The sequence below is a fragment of the Brachypodium distachyon genome, chromosome 3 (genome assembly GCF_000005505.3).
Source record: "Brachypodium distachyon strain Bd21 chromosome 3, Brachypodium_distachyon_v3.0, whole genome shotgun sequence".
Lineage (NCBI taxonomy): Eukaryota > Viridiplantae > Streptophyta > Magnoliopsida > Poales > Poaceae > Brachypodium > Brachypodium distachyon.
In genome coordinates this window covers 8,805,137-8,829,026 of record NC_016133.3, presented here as the reverse complement: position 1 = coordinate 8,829,026, position 23,890 = coordinate 8,805,137, and the positions used below count along the sequence as shown (strand labels likewise).

General features: G+C 46.5%; 4 protein-coding genes across 6 annotated transcripts; 2 read left to right on the top strand and 2 right to left on the bottom strand.

Moving 5' to 3' along the window:
* Window positions 1-7,291: 7,291 nt before the first annotated feature.
* Window positions 7,292-11,509, top strand: LOC100821019 (phosphatidylinositol 4-kinase gamma 4). The gene is made up of 5 exons (XM_003572620.4): window positions 7,292-7,496; window positions 7,654-7,734; window positions 7,894-7,972; window positions 8,063-9,557; window positions 10,823-11,509. The coding sequence occupies exons 4-5, from the start codon at window positions 8,256-8,258 to the stop codon at window positions 11,210-11,212; spliced, it is 1,692 nt and encodes a 563-aa protein (XP_003572668.1). The 5' UTR covers window positions 7,292-7,496; window positions 7,654-7,734; window positions 7,894-7,972; window positions 8,063-8,255; the 3' UTR covers window positions 11,213-11,509.
* A 994-nt stretch (window positions 11,510-12,503) lies between these two features.
* LOC100844288 (ribosomal RNA small subunit methyltransferase nep-1) lies at window positions 12,504-15,880 on the bottom strand. Its single transcript, XM_003572612.4, has 7 exons — window positions 15,366-15,880; window positions 14,345-14,437; window positions 13,819-13,963; window positions 13,612-13,722; window positions 13,452-13,534; window positions 13,309-13,366; window positions 12,504-12,796 (listed from the first exon to the last, which is right to left on the bottom strand). The coding sequence occupies exons 1-7, from the start codon at window positions 15,759-15,761 to the stop codon at window positions 12,717-12,719; spliced, it is 966 nt and encodes a 321-aa protein (XP_003572660.2). The 5' UTR covers window positions 15,762-15,880; the 3' UTR covers window positions 12,504-12,716.
* Window positions 15,881-17,248: 1,368 nt separating this feature from the next.
* On the top strand, window positions 17,249-23,773 carry LOC104583501 (vegetative cell wall protein gp1). 3 transcript variants are annotated; one of them, XM_024460914.1, is made up of 4 exons: window positions 17,249-17,386; window positions 17,455-17,842; window positions 22,970-23,149; window positions 23,245-23,773. In XM_024460914.1, the coding sequence occupies exons 2-4, from the start codon at window positions 17,821-17,823 to the stop codon at window positions 23,373-23,375; spliced, it is 333 nt and encodes a 110-aa protein (XP_024316682.1). In that variant the 5' UTR covers window positions 17,249-17,386; window positions 17,455-17,820; the 3' UTR covers window positions 23,376-23,773. The 3 variants fall into 3 exon arrangements, 2 of the variants coding, with proteins under 2 accessions (XP_024316682.1, XP_014756953.2); XM_014901467.2 differs by having other exon boundaries at window positions 17,336-17,386; window positions 17,495-17,842; XR_001407209.2 differs by lacking the exons at window positions 17,249-17,386; window positions 17,455-17,842 and adding an exon at window positions 22,591-22,745.
* Window positions 18,366-22,399, bottom strand: LOC100828199 (receptor kinase-like protein Xa21). The gene is made up of 2 exons (XM_003571169.4): window positions 19,144-22,399; window positions 18,366-19,037 (listed from the first exon to the last, which is right to left on the bottom strand). Exons 1-2 carry the CDS (start codon window positions 22,178-22,180, stop codon window positions 18,625-18,627), a joined length of 3,450 nt encoding a protein of 1,149 aa, XP_003571217.1. The 5' UTR covers window positions 22,181-22,399; the 3' UTR covers window positions 18,366-18,624.
* Window positions 23,774-23,890: the final 117 nt, after the last annotated feature.

Here is a 23,890-nt window from a genome sequence, read left to right as displayed (position 1 = left end):
GGGACTCGCGCTGCTCCTCAGAACGAGCCTTGTCTCATCCCCGGGGAAGCCGCTCCCTGCCGGCGCGGGCTTGGCCTCGACCCCCGTGGGCTTCCTCTCTACCGGCATCTTCGCCGGCAGGTTTCGCTCTAGCTCTGGGGTCATTTGGGCAGTCGCGGGAGAGATGCCCGATATCCCCGCAGTTGAAGCAGGTGCCGGCTGCTCGGCGCTCCTCGTGGCGCTGCTCGCGCCTTTGCTTGATACCCGTCAGGATGCGGCAATCCTGTGCGTCATGGGTAGCGTTGGCATGGATGGGGCAGCGGGGCGCGTCGCCTGGCTTGCCGCCAGACCAGCCCGCGGACGAGGCCTTTTTCGCAGGCCTCAAGGTAGCCCCCAGTTCCGCGGCAAGCACTTGCTTCCCGCCGTGCTTCCGGGAACCCTTTTTCTGCGAGCCCTCAGCAGGACTCGCGGCAGCCTTAGCTGCAAGTTTGGGCGCCAAGCGCCCTTCCTCTGCCATGGCCAAGGCATAGAGCTCATGCGTTGTCCGGATCTGGTGCGTGTTCAGCTTCTCACACATCTTGGGGTCACGGAAGTTGATGGCGAAGGTGTTGATGATGGCGGCAGCCTCCGCCTCAGGAATGGAGTAGGAGAGACTGGAGAAGCGGTTGATGAAGCTCCGCAACGTCTCCCCTGGCTTCTGCACCACGGTGTGCAGCTATGCCATGGTTCCTGAGCGCTTGTAGCCGCCCTGTAACGCACTGACAAAATGCTCGCGCAAGTCATCCCATGAGGAGATGGACCCTGCCGGCAAGTTGAGTAACCAAGTTCTCGCCGATCCTTTCAGGACCATGGGGAACCAGTTGGCCCTAACCTTCTCGTCGGCACCCACGGCGTTCATGCCCAACGAGTAAGTTAGGAGGAAATCCTTAGGGTTCGTGGTCCCGTCATACATCTCGAGCGTTGGCGGGGCTCGAAACTTGCGGGGCCACTCCACCTGCCGCAGTTCACGGGTGACTGCGGGGCAACCGTCGTCAGCCCCCCCGAGTACTTCGCCTTGGCCCCCGGGGTTGGCGCGGTCATGTGCAAGTTGGCGATGCCGCTCAAGGCGCTCGTGTAGATGCTCCTGCTGACGTGCGTTGAGTATCCCCCGCGCGTTCGCAGGCAGGATGGTTGATGACGAGGCGACGGAGTCGTCGCCGGGCTCCATGCCGGCTACCGCCGGGCACCCCACGCTCCGGCTGGGGGTTAGGGCCTGCACCAGGCCCCGCAACCGCATCGGTGTCAGCCCTAGACTGGCCGCACGATCCTCCTGGCCGGCGGTTGGCTACAGCGAGGAGGGCGGCGAGCTCCGCTGTCCATGCCTCGTGCGCCGGTGTTCCCTGCGGCGGCTCGTAGAGCATGATGGCCTGAGCCGCCACGAGGGCTTTTGACCTAGTTCGAACAGGAGGCACCTCGTGCTCCTGCTCGGCGCTGCCCTCTGGCACGGCTCCGGTGCCTCGCGAACGATCCCGCGAGCCGGAGGGAGTTGCTTGGGAAGCAACAGAGGGATGCTGAGATTGATGCGGTTCGTTGTTGACCCACGGCTGCTCGACGTGCGGCTCGCGAGCACGAGCGATGACCCGGCTATGACTTGCCCCAGCGCTAGTGAAGCGATCGCCCCGTACAAGGGTTCGATCTCTGTGTTTACAGTGCTAGTCCCTAGATCGACTCGCTAGCACACACAGTTTCAAGATGTAATATCAAGATACAAAGGTCTCAAGTATTACAACGCAATGATCCAGAATTTTAATAATACCTTACATATTGCATAACCTCATGGGTTAGCTCAAAGAAAATAAAATCTTGCAACGGAAGGCAGAAGATACAGGAGTCCCAAAACAACTCCACAGTCGAAACATGTTTGAATGTAAACTCGCAACCCTAACAATTCGTACCTCACTCTTCACCTGGTTCACCTGCAACATTTAAATGTTGCAGCCACTAGAGGGTCAATACATTGAATGTATTGGCAAGTTCACCAAAGTACATGCAGTATTTGGCTAGGTGGGGTTTGGCTATTTGCATAAAAGCCTCAATGTTTCATCCTATCATTTTAGACAAAATAGTTTTATCACTATTGGACATAGGGTAGACACACCCATGCTCCTATTAATCTATTGGACATTGAGTAGACACATCAATGCTCCTATCCCAAGTTCAAACCATCAAGTTTTATTATGAAGTTGGAATGAGTGAAACTTTCCTTACAGCTCCACATCTAGTTGCTCAAAATTTGTCCATTACCGGGGACACGGCTAAGTACTTAGTTTTGACGCTCTCGAGAGTTTGTACACATTCCCCACAAGAAACCGACGGGTTAATCCCTTGCTGTCCTTAGGGTAGAGTAGCAACAGCGTCGATTACGAGATTTTCAGAGGTAATTCTCTAAACCACGAGAGAATCACGCTCCCCCTACACATTCTATCTCAGTACAATTCCTCGGGTCTAGGTTCATACAACTTACTCTTGTCTCGCCAGAGCCCATATAGCATTGTGGTTGTACTGAAAGCTACTAAATAGGAAACTAGTCCAGTCTCGGTTACCCCAGGTGGCATTCCACAGTTGCAACGTAGGCGCTCCCCGAATCCACGGAAGAGGCGTCCATGGACGATCCCTTCCCGAATCCACGGAAAGTCGACTCAGAGGGACCCATAGAAATGGACCTGACGCCGCTAATCCTCAAAACCTCAAAGCCGCCCACCCATGATGGTTCATTGAATTAATTATTTTGCCTTACTCTAGTAAAACATTTCATTTCTCCACAGGCATAATAATATCATAATGTAGTAATTTCCCCCACGATACTACCATAGCTTAGCATTCAACTACAATCGATGGCAATTTGGTAGCAAGGTAATGCCAAGGGTAGACTATTCTACCTGGGACTTATAGCTAGCATAAAGGTACAATTAATATTTCTAGTGCAACTAATAAAACAACTAGTGCATAGTAAAATATTTGGGAGATGATCGAAGTGAACTTGCCTTGGTTAAGATTGTTGAATCCTTCTTCTTAAACGATACACAACCACTACAATCGCACTCCGCATGATCTATTGTAGAGAACGAATAACCAAATATAAATACACAATTCACATAATTCAAATAACTCCAAATATAACTCCAAATGAACACAAAACACGAGTTAACATCAAAAGAAAACAATAACAGTACTAATTTAACGTATAACTAGTACTACTTTGACCCTAAACAAAGTTCTAGGTCCTAGGGCTAAGACTAGAGTGGCTAAGTCTGGAATTTCAGGACTTTACTACTGTGAAAAGATAACAACTAAGGCTGATTGGTAATAGGTACTAAAGGGCAGAACATGACAGGAGTTTTGTGCTACTGGTTCGTACTAACTACACACTAACTAACACAATTGGATTCCTCTCAATAGGATCTGCAGAGCAATGACTATGGGCTTGCAAAGATGGCTAGTCAGATACAGACTAAAGATACTAACTAATACTGAAAAGCTACTGATGCTACAGGATCCTAATGACAGAGGACTAATAAGTTGAAATAAAGAATACAATCTACTCTTCCATTTTCCACTGGTTTCATTCTAAACGGAGATGTGAGGTAGAAACTATAGTCAGAACAACAAGGCTAACCTAAAACAAAGTTTTTGTAACTAAAGGCATAGACAGTTTTGCAACGATGACCCACTAGTGAAGATGAATGATCTACTGCTAAGTTCTACAGAGAAGTCATAGAAAAACTTGTAATCTACGCATAGGAAGAAACTAGAGCACAAACAGATCATCGAGTGGCTAGAAATCGATGCCTAAACATAGCTACAGAAGAACATTTTCATGGCCGAAAAGAATAACAAATTCATACCCAAATCTTAGAGGAGATAAACAAATCGATGAACCGAGGCTTGGAGAAGGCGAAGAAGGTGCGGTAGAGGTTTACGGCATCGCGGGGGGGGGGGGGGGGGGTCGAACGGTGCAAGCGGTGAGGTCCGGCGTGGCTCCAAACGGCGGCACGACGTGGAAACGGCGGCGGCGGTTGTCCTTGGAGTCATCGTTCCGGCGGGCTTCGGGGTCGGTGAGGTGGCTAGGGACGTGCACAGCGTCGAGGCGGACGTCTTGACGCGGCTTGCGAGGTCGGAGTATCTCTGGACAGCTCTGGGCGGAGCTCCGGGCGTGGTTTCGGCATGACGTCGGGGACGGCGCGGCCAACGGCGACGGTTGTTCGCATAACCTTGTCAAAGAGGTAGATAGGGGTCACAAGAGTGTACCGGTGAAAGGAATTGAAGAACGAAGGTTCGGAGCGATCTCACCTTGAACAATGGAGGCGGCGACCGAAGGGAGGGGACAGGCATGGCATCGGGCGCTACAAAGGACTAGAGGCGAAGATTTCCATATGGGAATGGGAGAGGAGAGGCAAAGGGTCGATGTGACGTGAATGGAATCTTGTTATATGGTCTGAGGAGGGAGATCGGGATGTGAATGTCGGCGGTTGGCATTCCGGGCGCGTGGGTTTTGAGAAGCGATGAAGGATGGAATCGGTTGATTTTTTGACTGAATCGGTTCATGGGGATGTGGGGATCATTCCCTTGGTCTCGGATCTAAGAGGCGCAGTTGTGACAAAGGAATCGAAGGGAAGCTAATCGGCGCCAGAACGTGCGTGCCTGCGTGCTGTGTTGAGGTCGTGAGGAGGAAGACGACGTGCTCGCATTTGGCCGGGCCGGCCAGGTTTCTCTTTTTTTTTTCTCTCTTTCTTTTTTTCCTTTTTCTGTTTTCTTTTATAACCTTTGATTTTGAACTCCAAATCAAACCAAAATAAATTCCAGAAAAATTGTTAAATCATATTTAAATATGATTCAACTTTTAGGACAATAATTCTCTCGAAATAAAATATATGAAAATACATTTGCCCTATAAATGCCTTTAGGGCTTTATAACTAACTAAATAAAATAATTTTTCAACTCCAAATTAGATACTAATATATGGGTTAGCATAATAAATGCATTGAAGCCTTTTTATTGATAGACCCTATTGGTTTAAAATCCAAATCTCAAAGGGGTGAAAAGGGTAAGGTTTAAAAATTTTGGGATGTTACAGCTAGGCTGCGGGGCTAGCCTCGGCCGGTCTCCAACAGAGCGTGGCGGAGGCGGAGGAAGTATCACCTGCGGCTGCAGCTGCTGCTGTTCTGCACCCGGGCAGGCTCAGTGTTCGCCGCTGGGGCACCACACGGCTCAATCCGAGAGTCACCAGCCCACTTAGGAGGCATAGCGACGAGTACTGTCGTCGAAGAAGGCGAAGCTGATGTAGCTGAAGACGATGGCGCCGGCGGTCACCGGCGAGCTCTCCGCACGCGCCCCCTACCTGGCGCGCCAGATGTCGTAGCCCGGGGCTTAGACACCGGGGATGCAAGGCACCCCCTTTTAGGTTCGGCAGTGGGCGATGGGGATCGCTCCGGCGATCACCGACGAGGCCAATGACGAGCGTTGCAATGTACAAGCCAGTTTACCCAGGTTCGGGCCACCCGGAGGTGTAAAACTCTACGTCTTGCTTCTGAGTATGTATTAGCCAATGAACAAGTGTTTACAGGTTGCCGGGGGAGTCCCCGGGCGCTCTCTTCCTTTCTGCTAAATGGCTACTTACTACTTCTGGCGCTAAATCTCTAGGGATTGAAACCCAGCTAGAGTTGAACCTTGGAAAAACTGAAACCCTTTGACCAGTGGCGTTGGTTCTCTTTTTATACTCAAGGGGATACCGCAGGTGCCTCGGTCTGCATGGGAGACGCGCTTTTGGACACACGCCGAACAAAGACCCTAGGCAGTTTGCCTTTGCTGTGCTGGCATGCATGCACGGTACAAAGCACTGTAGCTTGGGCGATATGTTCCCTAGATTCACTGTGAGCTACTCACTGTAGGTTGACTAGACAGGAAATCACTCCCCTGTCAAAGCATTTAATGCTCGGCTTGTGCCACACTCCACGCTCCGACCAACCCTGCACAAAAGGAGCCTGCTGGGCGTCCACGTTGCGTTGATACTCTGCCTGCACTGGGCACCGGCCCTGTTGTAAGTGCCTGCGTCAGGAGACACCCTCCCCGGCAAGTGAGCCTCCCGGGGGGGCGTCCTGATGGGGATCTTCACATTGTCATCCGAGGTAACCCCCGCAGCTCAGCTAGTCCTGCTCCAGGGCAACCCCCTTCCCAGGCTCCTGCCGGGCTGGTGGCTTCCCGGGCAGCTCGCACTGTGCTGCCCAGGGTGCCATCCTGGCGGGGAGCAAGCAAGGCGACCCACGCGTTAAGCAACGGTGGTACCCCGGGTGCCACTGGTGCAACACATCTCCACATTTGTCTCCTCCCCATTGTAATCAGGGTCTCTAATCCAATCTGGCCAACCATCCTACTCCAGAAGCGAGAGATTGAAGACCAAATCTCAGAAATCGAAGAAAGCTACCAAAATCCCCAAATCCGAAGTCACAAAATCCCAAACCCTAACATGGCGCACCTCAACTTCCCGTCCGCAGCCGAGCGAGTCGCTGGAATACGATTGGACGTGGTCGAGGAAGGAATAGCTGTCGTCGTTGCTTCCATCTCGCCACGACGGCATTTCTTCCTGCCGGTCGCTCCGTCGCCGGAATCGCCGGTCTGCTGAGAGATAGAAACAGGGGCGAACAAAGGTGGTCGGGAGGAGAAGAAGCTCGAGAAAAAAAAACCATTGATTCCTTTTATTGCCTCGCCTCAGACCCGACCCGATCCAGCGTGGCCAAGTGGGCGGGCCACGTCGGCACTGACTGGCGGGCCCCACCCGTCAGAAACACTGTTAACTTGTCTAAGAGCCCATTAGGACCTATCTGCAACATATTAACCCAATAGGTGGTGAAAAGTGCAAAAAATCTGAATAGGTGGTGTTTTGTGCAAAAGCCTCCCCAATAGATGGTGGTTTATGCAATTCCCTTGAGTTCACGTAGTCCTTTCAAGAAGCGTTGTTCTTTTATGTTGGATCCTTTTGCGTCCAGGGATCACGGGTATCGTGATGGTCAAATGCACATCATACACCATCACATCATCGGAGGCATCTGGTTCATCCAATTCGAGTGAGAACGGTGTAGATGTTCGGATGTAACACATGATGCTGTTAAATGCACATCATCGTTGCATCATTGGAAGGGAGCATCTAGTTCGTCCGGGTTGAGTGATGAACGGTATAGATCTATTTTATTTTTTATTTTTATTATATATATAATATAAATAAATATAGTAAAAGAAAAACCGGACCGACTTGTTCTCCGGGTTTGACGGTCGAGTCACCGCCACGGGCCACGGCGCGTCGGCGCCACCTACCCTCTTCAAATCTCCCTTTTCTTGTCGATGGAACCTTCAAACCTCCCTTTCCAGATCGAGTGCCAGTCCTTCTTTTCTTGTTCTTCCTGAATAACAGAATAAGGCGAAATTTCCCTCTCGTTTCAGAGGTGGAGCGCGCTCCATCGGGACTCGTCGCTCCCGTCTCCCGGTAAGATCGATTGGTTTACCTTTGATTCACTCGCTTATTTGATATACTCCCCGGCCGGTTGCAATGTTTCCCCGATTTGATTCGTGGAGGAGCGACGGATTCGTTGGATTGGCTTTCTGATGCTTTTCCTGACGCTGCTGGTGGTTGGTTCTTGTAGATTTCAATCTGACGCAGAATCCGTTGGTTCACGCGTCTTTCCATCGGAGTCGGAAACGGACCCGCTGATGTATCATCTCTGGTTAGAATCTCACCAATGTTCCTTGTGTTGTTCAAAACTAATTGATCGAATTCGATCTTCTTCTTTTTCTAGATAGATCTTATTTTCAGTTTATAGATAGAACTCGATTATTCGAACCTTGACCATACGCTTCGATTTTTTTTTTTTACTTTACTACAGATGCTGTGCTCCACGATTGGGGCAGCAGCGGGAGCGGACGAGGGATCCTCGCTGCCCTTATCCAATCTCATAGGGTTGGGTACGAATTGCTCAGATTTTTGTGCGATTTATAATACTGCTGCTTTGGTAGCACAATTTCTTACCTAGGTTTGGTTGATTATGTATGCAGGTTCGAACACAATGGGGCACGAGATGGGACGGTAGGAGCATTTGCTGCCGCGTTGTGCCCCCTAGGGTTTCCTTGCTAGTAGAAGGAAATCCTAGGGGTTTTCTCCCAATGGGTGCTAGTAATCTGTAGTTTTCGTAATCCGCCATTAGTGATAAGGTTGTTTGCCTTGCTGCGCCACTCGAAGTCAGCAAAGATGTCGGCTGCGGGTGTTGCTACCCTCAGCCCCCTGCTGGACCAGCTCGCTTATGTGCCCAATTGCCTGCACCGGTTGGAACCACTGGATTCGATTCTTATTTTTCTTGCTATGCCTGGCACGCCACCAATGCCTATGCGTGTCCTGAGATCCGAGTCGATTGCTTCAGTCAAGCTCCGTATCCAGAGGTCCAATGGCTTTGTTGTGACGAAGCAGAGGCTGGTGTTCAGTGGACACGAACTGTCATGCAACAACTCACATGTCAGGGACTGTGGACTTGCTGATGGTAATGTTCTCCATCTTGTCCTCCGGTTGGCTGACCTCCGTTCAATCACCATCAAGACTGCCAGCGGGAAGAAATTCAAGTACCAGATGGCAAGTGGCAGCAATGTTGGGTATCTCAAGAAAAAGCTTGCGGCTGAAACTGGGGAGCAACTTGAGAGGCTTGAGGACCAAAGGCTAGTATGTGATGGTGAGGAGCTTGAGGACAATCAGTTGATCACTGACATTTGTCGGAAGGGTGCTGCTGTGATCCACTTATTCATCCGAACACCGGCAAAGGTAAAAACTCAGCAGATTGATAAGGATACTGTTGTTACAGTTGTTAATCCTGAAGGGAGTGACAACTTCCAGATAGATGCTTTGGACCTCACTAAACCAGCTAGTGGTGTACATCCTCCAGTTGAGCCAATTATTGTTAACAGGAAGGTGGAGTTGTCACCTGCCGTGATGAAAATGATCAGCTCAACAAGAGCTGGTCTTGATAACGGATTCCTTCCTGTGATGTCAACAGAGGGTTCTGGGGGAGTCTATTTCATGCAGGATCCTTCGGGTCACAGCAATGTTGCGGTTTTCAAGCCCATTGATGAGGAACCAATGGCCGAGAATAACCCCAGGGGCTTTCCTTTCTCAGTTGATGGCGAGGGGTTAAAAAGGGGGACACGGGTAGGGGAAGGTGCATTGAGGGAGGTTGCAGCGTATATTCTCGACCATCCAATTGACGGGTGCAAATCATCGGAAGCTACTGGATTTTCTGGTGTACCCCCCACAGCATTGGTTCGTTGTTCGCATAAGGGCAAGGGATTTAAAATTGGATCACTGCAGATATTTGTGAACAATCATGGCAGCTGTGAGGATATGGGTCCTCGAGATTTCCCTGTTCAGGAGGTTCAGAAGATTGCTGTGCTAGATATTAGATTAGCAAATGCTGATCGTCATGCAGGTAACATATTAGTGTGCCGAGATGGAGAGGATCACTTGAAGTTGGTTCCAATTGATCATGGATATTGCTTACCAGAAAAGGTTAGTGATTGTTGCTATTATGTATTTTTGTTTATCTCGCTCAAATTACTAAACCATAGTCCATAGCCTTGTCTCGTTTTCTTTAGCATATTACCACATGGAATGGCACGCTTCACTGTGCTTGGTGATCACAACTCATTTTGCGATTCGAATTTTTGTACGACGAACTGAGGATACACTGCCGACGGATGCTAAAATCATGTGAACAGCCTGCTCAGCATGTCGTTTCACATGAGTTGTTTTTCTTGTTATTAATATATCCTACTACTTGTTAACAATATTGCACAGCAAACGTAGGCATCAAATGCTTCTTACTTGCATATATGCACCCAATAAATTACATTGTAGGCAAAGATAATATGGTAGATTGAGAAAATGCGTGGCATACACGGGCTGCATTAAAAAGGAAGCTAATTACATTCTAGCAGCTATAAAAACGGGTTATGATGGCCAGCTAAAGTAAGCCTACTCTCTGATTTGCATATCTATTGTTGTGAAGTGTTGCGAAAGAGAACTGATCGTAAAGCTAAAGGAGCACAATGTGGCCTGCACAAGTTTGGAGCACGTAGCATAGTAGGGGGAAATAAAGAAGTTATATCCACAATTCGGAGATATTAAAAGGCTAAACTATACGGCTTAGAGTTAACTATATTAATCTAATAGGCAATATAACTGTTTTTTTTACAGGAGGCAATATAACTGGTTAACATAACTCCGTTGTTAGCAAAAACTACCCATGACATAAGATGAAATTGAAATAGGAAATTGAAATGTGATATTTTGTTACAAAGATTTATTGGAGGTGTACCAAAAATCTTGAAACTATTTTAGGATACTTCAGCCGTCTTCTCTATGCATTGATTTTTGTGTTAGACATTGATTTACAAGCACCATGCTAGATCTGCTTCTAGTGTTTCTGTTACAAATTGGCATGATTAAGTGTTCCCAAGCTAACTGGGCCTGCACTATTTTCAGTAGAAAATGGCTCCATATTTCCTAGATTTTCATATTGATTTGGAAATTTGCCGCCATGCATTGTTTGTTCTAGTCAATCCCTTCTACGCTGACTCGGCTTACGCCAAACGATTCTTCCTGCACTATTTTCAGTAGAAAATGGCTCCATATTTCCTAGATTTTCATATTGATTTGGAAATTTGCCGCCATGCATTGTTTGTTCTAGTCAATCCCTTCTATGCTGATTCGGCTTGCGCCAAACAATTCTTCTATGGGATTAATGGAAATTTTGTTGTCTATTTCAAATGCAGTTTGAAGATTGTACCTTCGAGTGGCTCTACTGGCCGCAAGCCCGTGAGTCCTTCAGTGCTGAAACCACAGCATACATCGCATCACTAGATGCTGACAAAGACATCGCACTTCTCAAGTTCTATGGTTGGAACCTGTCTCCACAATGCGCCCGAGTTCTGTGTATCAGCACTATGCTTCTGAAGAAGGGCGCAGAGAGGGGCCTCGCGCCTTACGATGTGGGCAGCATTCTGTGCAGGAAGACAGCCAATAAAGAGTCTGAAATTGAGGGCATCATCAACGAAGCGGAAGATGCTGTGCTTCCAGAAACTAGCGAGGAGATGTTCTTGGAGGCAGTATCCGAGATCATGGACCGTCACCTTGATAACATGTTGTCGAAGCTTACAAAGTAGAATAACTGCTCCAGTTATTCGATTGTATCTGGTTGTAAATATTTGTGATCACTACTATCATGTTAATAATTATCTTCCTGAACTTTTTGTGAACATTAACAAGGTTGTCGCCATTCAAAATTATCAGCTATGATGTAGATGTTTTCTGTGTTTTTTCCATCGATGGATGATTTAAGGTGTGTTTATGCCACAACATAGGGATTTAAGATTTGCATGCATGTGGGCAAAACTAAATCCTAGGTTGGGTTTGTATTTCTTTTAGTGGAAGTTGGAAACTAAGGTCGCAAGGTTTCTTTATGAGTTGTGACGCTACCTTTGCCATCATCATTGACATTTTTTTGACGAGTTATGTTCGGCCAAGTGCCCAAATGTTATTCGTATCTTCTGCATCTAAGAGTTCATGGCATGAAGTGTTGTTACTTGTAAGAGTTGTTTTTTTGGTTGAGATCCTTCTTGTAAGAGTTGGATAATGTCATGCTCGCTCAATGCTGAGGGACTTACTTAGGTTTGCCTTTTGCTAATTCTTAACTATCAAGCAAGTGAAATTTGTTGCAATCTCCCTCAACTTTTCTAGAGTAGTATACTTATTATGGGGAGAAATTGTATACGTATATATGATGTACTCCTTTCTTTCAAATGACTATAACTTTTGTTAGTTGTCAAACTTTGACCAAACTTATAGCAAATTTTATCAACATATACAATGTAAAAACAATATATTAAGAAAATATATTTCTCAATGGATCTAATGACCTTTATTTAAACACCGTAAAATGTTGATATCTTTAGTTACATGGTTAGTCAAATGTTAGAACGAAGGGAGTAGAATCGAAAACCGAGAGACATAACTTGTACGGAGTACTTATTTCTGGAAGATGATACAATAAACATTTAAACGAAGAGATACAAGAGACTTGGCCAAAATATTCCTGTGATGGCACCCAGCTCTTCTATTGCCCTATAAACATCTACAAGCCGTAGAGGGTCACTGCCAATGAATTAGTGCGTCCTAGGTGTTGTGGATCAGAGATTAAATATTTATTGCAGACCCCGTTTATTAAAGCACAGGCACCTGTCAGGCCGTCGGCCATGTACTACCCTACCACGGGTGCTCTGATGTTGCGACATGAATCAATGATTTGCAACTCCTGAGCGAATAAGCTGCATCTTCGGTTTATTGAGAGAGACGATACATGGTTTAGTTTAGCAATTTCGGGTGTACCTGTTATACTTAAATGTCGGTTCATTGCAACGTGCTCAAGTTATGGCAGCTTCAAGCACATAACAGGGATTTTTCACCAAAACGGACTTGGCTCTGGTTGGTAGGATCATAAACACTTGAAGCATTCAATGTTCAAATGTTACAACACTTTTACATCTTGAGGTTGAAGTCTCAGGGAAAAAGAATAGTGGACATAGGACAGTAAAAGACACAATGCCATTAGCTATATGAGTGCGTAGCAATCTCATCACGGCGATGTAATGCTCATTTCAAATTTTCCTTTCACTGGATGTTCCACTTCTGCTCCAGGGCACTGGATATTCGATTTAGGCAACAGGCAGCACTGAGAGGGTAACTGGAAACTACAAGAACAAGGTAACATGTCACTACATTTCAAAGCAAAATAAGTACAGAACATATGCATATATTTTAGGTTTGCACTGTCAAGGTAATACAAGGTAGAGACTAGTTACCCAGTACCTACCTGTTGTTGCGGAAATACTTAGTTAACATGCATGAGTAAGATTGAGTAACAACAAAAGAGAATCCAAAGTTAAAAACACATAATGAATATGATAGATTTTTCACTTAGTGGAGATAGGTTGATGGAAAGTAGCACGCATGCATGTGAAAAATATATGAGTTTCCCACTAAATAGGTGTGAACACATTAATGATGTGATGATGTGGCATGCTTGCATGTTGACAGAAATCAAGTAGTGGGGTTCTCCTACTAAGATATATAAGATATGCGTCTTCGCTCTAGACAGTTTGGCGGCACATGTAGCAGACCTTAAACCTATGCCATATTCCCCAACCAACAAGCTGAATTCTCAGGACTTGTACTATTTATATCTCAAATGATAGCTACTTACTTTGTATATAATCATCCGAGTAATCGTTTTCAATCTTTCCATGGGCCATGGCACCAACCTGGAATAATGGGATTAAGCATCACAAAGTAGCAGGGGATGAAAACAAATTAGTTCAATATCACAATTCTTTCAGTTCCACTCACCACAAACACAAGGGGTTCATCATCACTGGATTTAGCAACATAGTCGAACAAATTAACTGACTTCACCGAACTATATGAGAGACCTAAGTACAAAAAAAAATCAATTTGCATCCATAACACAACAAGGAAAATGATTTAGCAAACAAATAGAAATTCATACCGATCTTCCGCGCACCAACAGGTAGGTACTGGGTAACAGGATTTTTAATAACATTAAGGAGCTTCTCACGCCTCCCAACGGCCGAAATGCTCAATGTTTGCAATAACTGTGCTGCAATGTTGTACAATTACTTGCACATCAGCACAGTTCATGAAGTACTAGGAACACAAAAGGTGCAGAGCATGAACTTGTATTATAGTAACTTACACATCAAACCACAGAAACGTTTGAATGTTCGTGGCAAGCGAACATGAGGCTTGATTTCAAATAACACTCCCTTTTCAGTCCTAACATAAACAGCTTGTAACCTCCCAGCCTTAGTTAGAGGGCTATCAAATATTGCTAGTAGTGCCTGCAAAATATTTCAGAAGAAAATTCAAATTTGTCTTGCTATTTAGCAAACAGACCTGGATAATAGTAGAGAAATGATTGGTGGGTACATTCAACCCCTTGTTTTATTGTCAAAACCACTCAGATATTCTTCACAACCATGAAAACTTTCAGGAGTAACCTGCCAACCTCACTGAATTAATTTCCACAGGAACTACGATAGTTATCAGCTGCTCAAAGCCCCAAACAGTGTCCAACCCCCAAAAGACAAGAAACAATTCGAGACCTTGAGTTTGCTTCCTTCGGCTGCAACAACGATTTCTAGATGTACGGTATATAGACAGCTTTTTATTCATATGCCAGTACCCCAAAGATATTAAAATGGACAAGATATATACAATACCTGGTGAATGATATCTGGCCTATAATCAGCTGGATCGCGGTTCTGCTTCCTCAAATAATTAGCGTGATCATCCGAGTTCAAGATTTGCATAGCCTACACAAATTATGAACAGAATAATCAAAACTACCATAAACGTAAGATATACATTTGTTTAGCATAAAAGGTATAGATCTAGTTAATCACCGGAAATTAGAAGGCAAAACAGATTATTCTGGCATGTTAGTTAACACAGCCTTTTCCATTATCAAATTAATATAAAGGAGCACTTGCTCTTTAAATTGGAACAGGCACTAATTATCCATCATACATGCATACCCACTCGCACACCCTCCCACCGGACCTCATGCATGACATGATAAGGTCCAAACAATAATGAACTGAAAAACAATGTCAGTATCCTTGAATTAATCCAAATTTCAAATCCATGGAATTGTGATATCAAAGATTTTACAAGTTCAGCAACAACATAGACCATAGAAACATCTTGCTTTATTATTTTCTAGTAAGATTGATGCACTGAAGACAGAATTGGTAATGATGTTCAAGATTCTACACATGACGAGTTCACACCATAGAACATAAAAACAACCTATGTCAGTCTATGGTGAAGTGATTGATATCTCACATTAACATCAGAATTCTAACTGGGGAAGCAAAAGTCCTTTTGCCAGAAATGATTGTCTGATTGCAATATGCCAGGGCAAGAAAACCTGCAGCAGTGTATTGCCATCACATCCAACAGAAATAAGGACATAACTTGTTTCTGCATCGTTATTGCATTGATCTTGTACATGAATGAAAGCTATAGGATAGCCGATAGCCAAATTTGAACTTCTGAAAAGACAGTAACTTTGTTCCACGTTTTCTATTCCTCGTAAGTTAATACTACACGTGGAGAAATCAGACTCCAACAAAATTTTCAACGCCTAAATTCGAGCCTTAACCTCCAATGCAGAATTAATCATTCAACAGTATCGGAAAAAAAAGTTCATTGCTTGGACCAGAGTCTGCACTAGCGTACCTTGCCGACTTTGCCGACCTCGAGGCAGGCCCTCTCGAGCACGAAGATCGCGCCCGGCCGTCGCTTCCCGTCCACCGGCCTGGGCACGATGGGGATCCCCTCCACAACCTCAGCGGCTTCTTCCGGAGCCCCTTCCCCCTCTTGCTCCTCCGGCGGAGGCACCTCCTCCGCCTCGTCGGCGGCCGGAGGAGCGCGCGAGGCTGAGCCGTCTTCCAGCTTCCGATTCTTCTTCCCCTTCAATGCGTGCGGCCGCCCCATCTCTCTCCTCTCGCTTCCCGCACGCACTCCGTCAGACTGCCGTTCCTCCGCCTCGTCGGCGACCGGAGGGGCACGCGAAGCCGAGGCGTCAGCCAGCTTCCGCTTCTTCTTCCCCTTCACTGCGTACGGCCGCCCCATCTCTCTCCCCTCGCTTCCGCGCAGGCACAGCGTCGGGCTGCCGGGGTTTTGGCTACACAGAGGACTAGCCGCCTAGGGTTTCTGGGGATGCAATTATGGGTGAAGGGGGGCCGGAACCGGGCTGCCGCGGGTTTTTATCCCAGACTGGGGTTTGTGATGGGCCGGAAGCACGGAACTACATGGCTGTTCGTGGGTCAAAACCCGAATTCCTGAAGTTTGGCGAATATAGGACACCTTCTTTTCAGCTTCTGGAACTTCTCACGGGCTGAAATCAGAAACCCAACTCATTTCACGTGTAAAACCAGCTGCTTCTGGACAAGCTTCCCGAGCTTCTCTCCACGAGCGAAATTTAAGTTACCCTCACGCGAACCGTTATTACGGAGAAATTGCCACCGCCGAGTTCTGCCCCACCGTCTCGCACTCTCGCCTCGCCCCACCTCTCACGGGTGGCCGGCCACCTTCCCCGCATCCGCCGCCGGCTTCCCCACCTCCTCCCCTCCGCCAGCAGCCTCCCCTGCAACCAGCGCCCGAGATCCGCCGTCGGCTTCCCCATCTCCGCTGCAGCCGCCACCGTCCCCCTCCATCCATCCCCCCGCCTGCCGTACCCCTTTGCAGCTCGTCGGCGGCGGATGTCCGGCCAGGAGCTCGCCGCCACGGCGCCACCATCCCCATCTCTCCAGTACGGTCCGCCCTGACTCGCATCGCCCCAATATCTCAAGCCGCCTCTGCCCTCCCCATCTCTCCAGCCGTCCGCCCCCATCTCTCTAGCGTGGAGGCACAGCGCCGCAGACGGCGTGGAGGCACAAGCGTGCTCTCATAGCCAGGCCAAAATCTCACCCAGGGTGAGTTGTCCTTCGTGTTCACTGTGAATGGCCTTGCGCTGGAGAATCGGCCTACGGTTTTGGTTGATTTGATCTTGCGCTGCGCTGGAGCAGAGTCGACCGTGCTGGCGTCCTTCAGCATGACAGCCTCTAATTTCTCTTCAAGATTGAGGATTAGTACAGCCTCTAGTTGCTCGAATTTTATTGTGATTCCAATCAGTTCGAGAGTGCTCTTTGCTTCTCGAATATGTGTGTGATTCCAATCAATTCGAGAGTTCTGTTTGCTTCTATGTGTGATTCAGCGGTGGACGTTCCAGGTGCTGCGAGATATCAGAGTTCTCTTTGCTTTGCTTCTAGCCAGTGCTCCCTCCGATCCATAATTTTTTTCCACATTTTGTACTAAGCTATTACAAATTTTCTACTAAGTGGGTGCATTTTTTATGGATCGAATGGAGTACTTTATTACGTTTAATTTTTAATTTTATTGTCATTTATGTGGTAAAACAGTTCAAAATACTTATATTAACACCAAACATGTCACAGTTCAGTTAGCCGAGGCCCCTTCTTTTCGGTTTTCAGGATGTGCTTTTCCGAGAAGCTGCTCTCACGTAACTTCCTGGAGCCACATGCGAAATTTTGTTAGGGTTTCAAATTAGGTTTATTATGAGTATTTTGGACTGTTACAAAGCGGCATCGGAGGGCTCGTTACAAAGCTGGCGCTGCCCACGCACATAGGAGCGACGACCGATGCCCTATGTGCGACGACCGATGCCCGTCGCCAGTCGGAGAAGAAGCACGTTCAAGGTGCAGATCTCGCCATATCTCTTCTTCAATATCTGCACCGCGTGTCTTACTGGCGAGTGAATTTTCAGTTTTCACGACCAATGGCGTTATTGCTCACCTCTCCCGTAGAGAGCTGTAGAGATGCATGGAACTTGTTCGATGAAATGGCAGACAGAAGGCAACGCATGCTGCTGGCAACGCCTAAGCCTTCCTCAACCACCGTGCTCCCCTGCGTGCCCGCTGTGTGCTGAGGGCGTCGCCGTGCCGCTCTTCGCCTTGCCAAGATCGAGCTCCACCGTGCTCTGGTCCTGTGCCGAGGGCGTCGCCGCCGCATGTGTCAGACGGTGCCTCATCAACGCCCAACCTGCACAGCTCGGCTCTTTCTGCGGGTGTCACGGGATTGGACGGCGAGCACCGGCAGCTAATCGTCAACAAAACTTCATTCTCTTGATTCCATGCGGAGCTCTGCTCGTCCAGGTACTGTGCTGCCTCCATGGCGTGGGTCTATTTGGCAATCGATTTTCTCAGTCTTCCTTCATTGATAGTATTCTGGATTTCCTCCATGTGCTGCCTCCTCTCGCATACTAGTATTCTGCTTGGCGTTTGTGTTCTTTCTCTCGATTGATTTCTAGATTTCCTCAACAATTGATTGCGCAGAGGTTCTTACTCTCAATTGGTTTCTGGATTGTGGTGCTACCGTTCCATAGGAGGGGTTGCCTGGTCAGAAGTATCGAGATTGAAATATATCTTTGTTCTCAACGCCTTCTATTTAGAGGAATTAGCCACTTCAACGATCTTTGATGGTTATAGGGGTATCCAAAGTACAAACCTGATGGTTGTTTATTATCCCAACCATTCTTCCCAGCCTTGATATCGATCAGGAAAAGGTTAATTTCTAACAAAGTTTTTCTCTTGTTGATTCCTATTTTTAGGTTTAGTGCTTTTCTTCCCTATGTGCTGCTGCCTATTGGTACTAATAGAGCCTAGTCAACAAGCCATGTATGCCTGACAAGCAAGACCGACCCGTCAGATCAGGTCAAATGCTTAAATGGGGTAAAAATAGGTACAAGTTTCACTAAATGGGGTAAACTAAAAGATTTTTGCTAAAAGGGGTAAGTAGTGTCACAAATGCACAACTAAGGTGTAAAAAAAAATGAAATTCCCTCAAATCTTAAGTGAATAATGACGCGGAATGTTAACACCCAAATCTGTTTTACTTTGTGCAAATGTCATCAAACTGAGTTGAAATGGTAGACATCTTAAACCGCTGTTACAGTATTCTTCTCTCCTTGAGCTGCTGCCACTTTCAGTTCTCCTGCCAACTTTTGCTTCGACTTTGAGGCAGCATGCTTGATTCTAAGGATCTCGTTTGAAATTTGTCCCATTTCGGGCCGCTCTTTGGGTGAGGTCTTGGAGCAACAGAGGCCTATTCTAAGCAATGGGAAGACACAATTCTCCATCATGCCGGTTGCATTGTTGTCATCCTCTATCATTTTGGGATCAACAACCTCAGGAATATTCTTTGGAAATGCTCTATCAACAAACTCACGAAGGACTATACCATCATTAAATTTTTCATTGGTTGGACTACACCCTGTCATCAGTTCTAATAGAAGCATTCCAAAACTATAGACGTCACCCATGGTTGATACATTTTCGCTCATGCCATACTCTGCATTTGCAAATACATCCGTAATAAAATTAGACATCGACACTATTTTTTGCAAATCTATAAATAATAAACAGACCCAGCATCTTACAAAATGAACTTATCTCACCTGGTGGGATGTATCCTATGGACCCTTTTAAGCCGGCCAAACTTGTTGGGCTGTCCTGATATATATCTGATGTAGTGAGGAGAAATCTTGCCAGGCCGAAGTCGTTGACGTATGCAACCATGTCAAGATCCAAAAGAATGTTGCGTGGATTCAAGTCACAATGAATCAGTGGTGGTTCACATTGGTTATGAAGATAATCCAAAGCAAATGCTATATCCAAAGCTATATTAATTCTTTGGCTTAAAGTCAAAGAATTTCTTTCATTATTATGACCGGTCTTTGGATGTAGCCACATTTCAAGGTTCCCATTCGGCATGTATTGAAATGCTAGAGCCTTGAAATTTGCGCCAGTTGAATCCACCGAAGAACATGAAGTAATGATTTTTACAACATTTCGATGACGGACATTTCGAAGGGTTTCACACTCCGCAGCGAAGCTCCTTTGTGCTCCATAAACGTCAGGCTTAAAAATCTTGATGGCAACTTGGTCTTGCTGAAACTTCAGACTGCCCTTATAAACCGTTCCAAAAGATCCTGAGCCAATCAAATTTTCAGGAGAGAACCCATCTGTTGCCCTTACAATGTCTAAATATGATATCTTCATGTGTCCACTGAAATGATGCGAATGTGGCTTTGCTTGGATTCTCCTTCTCCGAAGCATTGTCACAAGACACAAAGTGATTATAACAACAGCAGCCAATGGTATTACTATTTGTAGGACAAGAACCAAGGACTTGTACTTCCTTTTCCTATCCACCAATGCTGAACAGAAAGGAATACCTCCAATTGCAACCTTAGTACACAAATCATCATTTCCTTCAACTGACACCATGCCAACATTGTCAAAAACACCACCTCTCGGAACTTCTCCATCAAAATTGTTGAAGGATAAATTGAGATCATGCAGAGAACTCAAGGATGTGAGGAACTCTGGGATTTTCCCGGACAAATTGTTCTGAGAAACATCCATCTGTTCGATGCCTATTAAGTTCACGAAGGTTTGAGGAATGCTTCCTACAAAGAAGTTGCTTTGAATCTGAAGAAACTTCAGGGACATACACCGGCCGAGAGGGGGTGGGATGTTGCCGGACAATCTGTTGTTTGAGATGCTAAATTTCTGTAGATGAATGAGATTGCCAACTTCCTCTGGGATCCCCCCAAACAAGTAATTGTGTGACAAGTCCAACTCTTCCGAAAGCGAGGGAACTAAAATTTTACTTGGTATACTCCCATCCAGTGAATTGTGAGCAAGGTTGAGTATTTGGAGTTGAGTACAGCGTCCTATACTTGCAGGTATGCTTCCACTAAAATTGTTCCCATCCAATTTAATGTCAGTCAACTGAATGAGGTTGCCAATAACATCTGGAATTTGTCCTGAAAGTCTGTTTCGTGCAAAGTTTAGGACAACAAGGCTGCGCAAATGTCCGAATGTTTGTGGTATATTACCCGTGAAAAGATTGTAATCCATGTACACCACGGTGAGATTTTTCAGATTGCCTATCTCTGGTGGTATAGGGCCAGAAATATTGTTGTTTCTTAGCCACAAAAACTCAAGGCTACCGGAAAGATTGCCGATAGAACTTGGCAATTCACCCTGCAGATTGTTTCCACCGAGTATCAATTTATTCAATCTGGAGCAACGCGAGAGTGAAGAGATAAAGCCCCAGTCGCCTGCTTCTAGCTTGTTATTTGTCAAATCAAGTTCTTCCAGATTTGGCAATGACCCGAAGAATGGTATGGAACCAGCTAGACTGTTGGAATGCAGGTAAAGCCTGCTTAGGTGGTAAGTGTGGAGAAGAGAAGTTGGAATTGGACCATCAAACTTGTTTCCTGAGAGGATTAAGTCCTCGATATTTGGAAGTGTGTAGCCTATGTTGGTTGGTAATCTCCCAACCAATGAGTTATTTGCCATGGCAAGAAATGTTAGAGTTGACATGTTGAAAACAGACGGTGGAACTGGCCCGGAGAAGTTGTTGTAATTCAAGTTCAGTACCTGTACTTTAGGAAAATGGCCTAAGCTCTCTGGGATCCTCCCAGATAACTTGTTCCGTGTAAGATAAAGATCAATTAGAGAGGAAAGGTTCCCTAGAGAGGAAGGTATTGTTCCTGAGAGACTGTTACCTCCTAAATGTAGAAATTCAACAGGGGCAAAGACGGCAGTAACTGACGGTATAGAACCAACAAAGTTGTTTTCCTGGAGGCAGATGGCAGTAAGTGATGAGGTGTTGAAGAGACCTTTTGGGAGTTCTCCACCTAGGGTATTTTCCATGAGCCTAAGTACTTCAAGGGAGGAACTGTTTGCCAAGGACTCTGGGATCCTCCCAATGAGAGAATTGAAACCGAGATCAACATATCTGAGAGAAGGGCTACTTCCCAAAGACGGTGGTATGTCGCCAGTAAGCTTGTTGTTAGCGAGGACTAGTGTTTGTAGCTCAGGGAGATCACCAAAAGCAGAAGGGATGCTCCCATGGAGCTTGTTGTCGCCGAGGTTAATCTCTTTAAGACGAGTACATTGGCTTAAGCTAGGTGGTATCACACCTTGGATGGAATTCTTCGATAGGCCAAGCATCTCAAGGCTGGAGCATGAGGAGAGCTGAGGTGGGATGTTACCTTCTAAAGAGTTGGAGCTGAGGTTGAGGCTGATGAGTCGGCTCAGGGAGCCGAGCTCGGACGGTATGCCGCCTTGCAAGCTGTTGTTGAACAGCTGGAGCGTTGTAAGAGAGGTAAGGTTGGCGATGCAAGGCGATATGGAGCCCGTGATGCCTTGCGAGGCAAGGTCTACCGCGATGACACGGCGGGGGGATAGCATGCTGCAGGTGACCCCTTGCCATTCGCAGAACTCCACGGAGGCGGAGGCGTTGCTCCATGAGGCCGCAAGCCCGGGTGGAGCTGAGAGATGGGACATGAAGCAGAGGAGGGCTCCTTGATCGTTTTCGGTCTCATCGCAGGTGGTGCCTGGGAGTATCAGGCAGGAAACGAAGGCGAAGAGACGAAGGATGGAAACAATGCCCGGAGACAAGACACCTGAAGAGGCCATTGTCTTGTACGGTAGTAATTAAGATTGAGAATGTTTAGCACTCAGTTATGCTGAATATATGATGCGCTCTAAATGGCTCAAGGACGTGCAGTCAGGAGACATGGTGAACAAAGGAACATGTATATGGATACATGATTGAACGAAGAACGCACAAGGGTTTTGAAATCAGCTTCGGCGGCGCTTTATTCTGTGGTCAGGAGGAAGTCAGCATCACGTGCTAAATTATTTGGGATGTAATCGATCCACTTGTACAGCAATTGTTTTTTTGTAGGCAACTTGCGCAAACACTTACAATTGTTGTCAGGAGGAAAAAGAGAGGTAGCAAGTCGTTGCAGGTCAGATTCATTGGATCGAACTGCACCAACCATTCCACTTGCAAATTCAAAGTGATTCGTGTACAACATTAGTATTATATTACTCCGTAATTCAGAAGCAGCCGCACGTTTCGGCATCAGGAAGATAGTAGTGACACCTCCCACTGTGCATGCGTTGAGCAGACTGAGAGGGAGAAGTCAATGGTAGTCGCATCGTCTGAACGCACGCCTCGTTCAAGTCGCGGGGGAAGGTAAGCCAAGCTACTCTACCTCTGCTAGAAAATCTGAAGTATTAAATACTGATCTGGACTCTGGAGTTGTTCATCAATCCTCATCGGCTTGTGCTCTGCATACAGCAAAAACATAGAATAAAAATGTTGCCTGTTACCTGCAGCTTGAACGTTTTCCTTACTTATAATCTGGGCGCAATTCGTTTGTCATATCTTGACTAATTCGTTTCTGCTTGAGCTTACAGTTGCGCCGCCGTCGCCGATTGGTCGAGGTGAGCACGAACACGGTGTTATCAGCCCAACTCCTGATAAACCAAGGCCAGGCGGCCGGAAGAACGCTGTCATGGATAATACGTCGCAGGCCACCGCTGAGCCCTCTCTGGCTGCTCCAGCCAGCGATCCTCCGGCCTCTCCAGCCGATCCAGGTAGCGATCGATTATCTTGGCACCTTTTTACTACCGTGCGCGCACTTGTGTGCGTTGATTTCCGCTAATTAGTTACTCCTTGTTGTTGCCCGCAGTTGCGCCGCCGCCGCCGCCGCCGCGTCCGGCTTCACCTCCTATGGACCCTGACGACGAGGAAAGGCATGGACCGGAAAGCCGAACTATTGATAAACCACGCGCCCGCGGCGGCAGCGGCCGCGGCCGCTAAGCTGTCGTGTTACGTACATGGAAGCCATCGCCGGCCGGATGAAATGTATCAATCACCCGGCCTACTCTTGCACGGAGGGACATTGAGGGTGTGTTTGGTTCTAAGCCAAAGCTAATCATGACAAATATTAGCAGCCCATAATAATTTGGTAATTTAATGCTAATGGGCATCTCTGGCCATCTATTCCACATATTTTTGTCAAGTCTGGGCTAAAAAATTGTTGTCCAAAATGTTGGCAAATCAAATTTTGTCCAGATTTGTTAGGACTATGTTGGGTAAGAACCAAACACACCCTAAACGCCAATCGTTGATGCCCTACACTAGGAGCACAGCATTTGTTTTTGATACTTTGGGTATATTGTTTTCATTAACCGAGACTTTGACCGAGGATTACTCAATTGACGTGTGACTTATATGATACAAATCATAACTATAAACAAGTACTTTTAAATACGAATGCAATGAGATTAATTTTATTTTACAAAAGAATATGTATTAATAGACTAATTATTGGT